Genomic DNA, 5,189 nt, shown 5'->3' with positions numbered 1-5,189 from the left:
ATTAGTTCGTGTTAAAAGAAAAATGCATAATAACAAAGAAATAAGAAAGTTTCAGCAGAAAAGTTTAGTTAGCATAATTGCTAACACGGTAAATATGATAAAAAATGTGCTACAACAGAATAATTAATACAGCAAGTAAAGATACCACAGCAGAATAATAAATACAACAGATATAGTAAAAGATGCCAAAACAGAACGTCTAATACAACAAATATAAGTTCTAACAAGCGAAAATCAAATGTATTTGCCACCAACATTAGGTGTGGAATCTTTTTGTGGAAAAAGCTAACCAAGAAGGAGCCTGAACTCCAACTTGAATAACCTTGTCATAAGCTTCTGCCATCAATTATGATAAAAAATGTGCTACAACAGAATAATTAATACAGCAAGTAAAGATACCACAGCAGAATAATAAATACAACAGATATAGTAAAAGATGCCAAAACAGAACGTCTAATACAACAAATATAAGTTCTAACAAGCGAAAATCAAATGTATTTGCCACCAACATTAGGTGTGGAATCTTTTTGTGGAAAAAGCTAACCAAGAAGGAGCCTGAACTCCAACTTGAATAACCTTGTCATAAGCTTCTGCCATCAAAGTTGTGCATTTTGGAGAATAGGCCTAAATGGCTACTAACTGTTACTTTTTGGGGACTTCAAAGAGTTGGCTTGTTGAGAGTGAGAGAAAAATAGTCTATTGATGCATGCCCCAAATTCTGTTGTGCTTTCTATCTTCTTTTTACCACATTCTATCTTTTTTCCTTTTCTCCATTCTTTCTTTTTCAGTTTCTCTTTTGCTACTGTTTTTGCCGTGGGTCTCTCTTCTCTCAGTTTTCACTACCTTCTTTCCTTGGGTCCTTCCTTTGTCCCCCTTAGGTGCCTCCCTTTTCATCTATGACTACTTCCCCTTTTTATAATGGGCTGATTTCATGAGATTTCTCCCTTTTACCCCTAAGGCTTCACCAACTGCTTTTGGTTGGTTGTGGACATCCCTTCAGGATTACCCATCAGCCCATTGGTTGCCCGACCACTACCACTACTAGGTAAACCCAATGTATTCTCTTTCTTCCACTGCGCATTCCAGGACAAAATCTCAATTTGTTTGTTCTTGTTGTATACCTTTACCTTTGGGTTCAAATGGATATGGATCAAGTTACCTTACCACTTACCTCTATGGTATACATCAAATGGTCCTAACCATCTATTATCTTTTTTGAATAGGCTACCATCCCAGCAGGGTATATTCCCCAAAAAAAAACCACGGTTGAAAACCAAATATAGACCCCTTTTCCCCCTACCACCAAGCAACACCCTATGAGTTCCTTGACCGTAGACCTACCTCTTTTGTATTGGCTGGGTACAGGTTGGTGATGCTTCGGCCCTTGTGTGCTTGCTCAACTATCTTCTATTTTTGTCTTCTTTCATTCCCACGTCGTTTCTACTGTAGTAGATTGGTTTTGTTTCATCTTGCTGCATGTCTCTTTTGCCCATGTTTGTCCTCTATGGAGGAAGGTATGGGCTCTTGAGCTTGCCTTATTTTCTTTTGTTTTTTCTTTGATTTTGTTTTCTTTATCATTCATGCATTTTCTGCTACTAGCTTTGTCCTATTTCTTCATGTGTCTCTTGCTATGTTTGTCATTTCCTTTGGTTTGGCTTTTCTTTCCTTCATGTAGTTCTTACTACTGACACTTTCTATTGTTTCTTGTTTTTTTTTCATCGTGTTTCTTCATATTAGTTTTCACTCATATCCTTTTATATAAAGGATTTGGACCTTTGTAGGCCAAATAGTATTTATTGGATCATAGGGTATTAGACCCAATTGGCCTTATTGTACCAAAGTCATTCTGCTGAAGAACTGTATTCTGCAGCAGATTTGTATTCTGCTATAGATCACTTTCCTTGCATTTCTTTCTTAGCCTAGACATAAGTCTAGGCTTTTGTTTCTTTTCTGTTTTTCTTTGGGCCTTTCTTGCTCTTCGGTCTTTTTGGTGGGCCTTTAGGCCTTGCTTTTTGTTGGGCTTTTTTCCTCATAGGCTTTTGGGTACAAATTTGCAAAAAACGAGCTTCAACACATGTCAGCACCATCCTATTGGTCCTTATATTGGATATGGTCCTTATAAAATTTAAGAACAACCTTAATTTTTACAAAACCTAGCTTTTAGATGTACTTTTCTCTTGATTTTTTTTTAGTTTTTTATAGTTTGAGAGGAGAGAGATATAAAAAGGTAACAAAAATACAAATTTACCCTTATTTCTAACAGATGTGGATAACTGGAGATAAACAGAGCTTACCTCAAGTTAGTAAAATGCCAATTTTTAAATTACAGGTAGGCAAAGTGCTTTTTGGGCAAATCACAGGTGAGCAAAGTTTAAATTTCCCTTAATAAAATCAGTCATGTGATCTGGGCTTCTTCTTCTTCTTCTTCTTTCTTCTTATTTATAGTATTTATTTATTTATCGAAGAAAACGATAAGAGCTTTCCTTTTTTACAGTTTTTTTTTTTCTTTGGGTCCTTTTACTTGTTGAATTTATTTATTTTTTCCTTTTTTTGTTCGTTTAGTTGCTCTTCATTTTTTTCCCTTTTGGTTCTATTAGTTGTTTTTTCTTTTATAGTGAATTGTGTGTATATTTTATATACTATTAACAAAAGCAATTCTTTCTAACCACCCTTAAAAAAATTCATCCTTCCATTTTGTCATCTTTCCAATAATCACAATCTATAAGAGGGAGTCTATGGAAACAATCTTTATGCCACATGTGCAACAGTAAATAATGGAGAAAAAATAGTAAATTTATATAAAAAAATAAAGTTCCGTAATTGAACATGTCATTAAATTGCAGCGAACTATGTGGTCTTAAAACAACTTGTGCCCCTTGTTAGTTGGTAATTGGGTACTCTTTCACAGCCATTTGTGAATAAGCCAGTTGTCATCAAGATACACAAATAGGCCAATAAAGTTATGTTATAAGACAGAGGGTATGAACTGTGGACAATAGCACCTCATTAGTGGATAAGACAAAAGTTAGAAGGCAGATGGAGAACAAAACCTCAAAATCAAAACCAGAAAAGATGTATTGTTAATCTCAAACACCCTCCCCAATAGATCAGCAAGCCATCCTTACATTCCCAGTTAAACACAAAAAACACAAACCACACCCTCTCTCTCTCTCTCTCTCTCTCTCTCTGCAAATTGAAATTAGATACTATTAAATATCATTATTTTTTCCCCCTTCCTCTTGGTGTGTTGTTTACTTGTTTTCCAGCTCAAGTTAAAGAAACCCAAAATCAGGCCATTAGAAAAAGTTGTAAAGCCAATCACCAAAGAGGGAATAAAGCAGGTTGACACCATTCAACCAACAGAACTTGATGGTTGAAGGTGCTTCGGCTGAACCCAGAGAATCCAAAAAAGAATTATCCTCCAATAAATCAGACACTGAGAACAGTGGAGAGAGACCCTTTCAGAATGACTCTACAAATGAAGGTACAGATCTAGACCAAGATCACAGTTTAAAGTATATAGAAAATAAGTGCAACGTTTTAATAATGATTATGTTTTCTGGGCTTCTTCTTTTCCCATAGATTTTCCATTACATATTCATAGAAAACAATGTCATCTCTGCAGTTTATTGACAAGGGGGCATGTCCTTTGTAAGGATATATTAGTAAATTGCCAATTGGGGAGTTACTTTGTATTTGTAATTGTAAATATCGGCATGCATGACACCATATTAAATCATGGTTTTTATTTTAAGGGCAAAAGCCAAGTGTCTTTGGCCTACTGATATGTTTCAGATTCAATTAGAACGTTGTCTTCTAGCTAAAAAAGGACAGTAAAACATATTTAAGTCTGAACAATGTCCACTGGCCAAAAAACAAAAACCTAAACAAATGATTTTATGTTATAGACTAGCCTGCCATAGAATGAAACCCAAGCAAATTGGCAAATTGCTAATGGGATTTGTAAATTACCAAGATATTAGAAAATGTGTAGAGAACTTTGCTTAAGGTATCTGTAAAATAGTGTTCTTTGGAATAATGAATTCTCTAAAAGCGCATTTGAATCTGTTAAAATGGAAATTGTTAATCTCTTTCTTAATCAGTGTAGGTGCTCCAAAGAAGGGACGGTCAAAATCACAATTGTATGAGATTTGTGCTGCAAACTATTGGAAACCACCTTTATTTGAATGCTGCAAAGAAGAAGGGCCAAGCCATGCAAAAATGTATGTTTAACGTCTGTTACTTGAAAACACAAATCCAAAATCATGCGAGAATGGTTTCAAATTAATTATACTATAATGTGATTAATCCTAGAATTATAGTTTAGTCTTATTTAGCATCAATACTGCCATAAGCAATTCTACTATTGGGAAAATTCATGAAAGAAAGTTTTCACAACATACTACTTGTCTTAGAAAAAAAAGAAACTAAGAGATGCTAAGAGTTGCAACTAAAATCTAATCTTTAGTAGAAGGGAGCCATTAAGTTTAGAAAATGCAGATACATCAAACTAGTAGGGATTTTTTTTTTTTTTTTTTCTGAGTGGGTTCAAACTAGCAGTTATATCCATAACGGATATGTATCCAATATAGATACTCCAGATACAGCAGATACTTCATTACTTTTTATCTAGCTTTTCTCTCCCTCTCACAAACTCTCTCTATGTGAAGCAAATAGTTTCTTAATTGGTTGTATTGTTAATATATTGTCTTTTATCACCTTTTCTATCTTTTAAAATGAAAATGAGCACAATCTGTATGAGATGACAATTAGTGGTGCTTCCCTGTATAATGTCCTAAATTTTCAAGAATGTCACATGGGTATCTTGTACCCATTGTGGTGCTTCCTAATGAGATGACAATTATTGCTATTATCCCCTTACATCGAAACTAGGAGTGAAGCAGAATTAATTAGCAATAACTGGTATATGATAGAATATTACTTCCAAGGAAGCGTACATTGTTATTGACTAATTTATTGTTCTAAACAGGTTCACCTACAAGGTTATTGTTGAAATAAAAGAAGCCTCAACTACGGTTTTGGAGTGTTTTGGTGCCCCCCGATTGAGAAAGAAAGAAGCAGCAGAGCATGCAGCTGAAGGGGCATTATGGTACTTAAAGCATATTGGTTTCTCTCAAAGGACAATCAGACTAGCTCCTGATATGTGTGCGCCTTGTCCATTCCCATTA

At 34.8% G+C, this 5,189-nt stretch overlaps 1 protein-coding gene across 1 annotated transcript; it reads left to right on the top strand.

Moving 5' to 3' along the window:
* Window positions 1-2,979: 2,979 nt before the first annotated feature.
* LOC112022329 (ribonuclease 3-like protein 1) lies at window positions 2,980-5,183 on the top strand (the record flags this gene model as incomplete). The annotated part of the gene is made up of 3 exons (XM_024054893.2): window positions 2,980-3,484; window positions 4,109-4,223; window positions 4,991-5,183. Coding segments are annotated over exons 1-3 (423 nt in total), but the record flags the coding sequence as incomplete, so codon positions are not given.
* Between the last annotated feature and the right edge of the window lie 6 nt (window positions 5,184-5,189).

Source organism: Quercus suber, unplaced genomic scaffold, assembly GCF_002906115.3.
Source record: "Quercus suber isolate HL8 unplaced genomic scaffold, Cork oak 2.0 scaffold_763, whole genome shotgun sequence".
In the NCBI taxonomy this organism is placed as follows: domain Eukaryota; kingdom Viridiplantae; phylum Streptophyta; class Magnoliopsida; order Fagales; family Fagaceae; genus Quercus; species Quercus suber.
The sequence above is the reverse complement of the archived record's forward strand: the minus strand, read 5'-3'. Positions and strand labels throughout refer to the sequence as shown.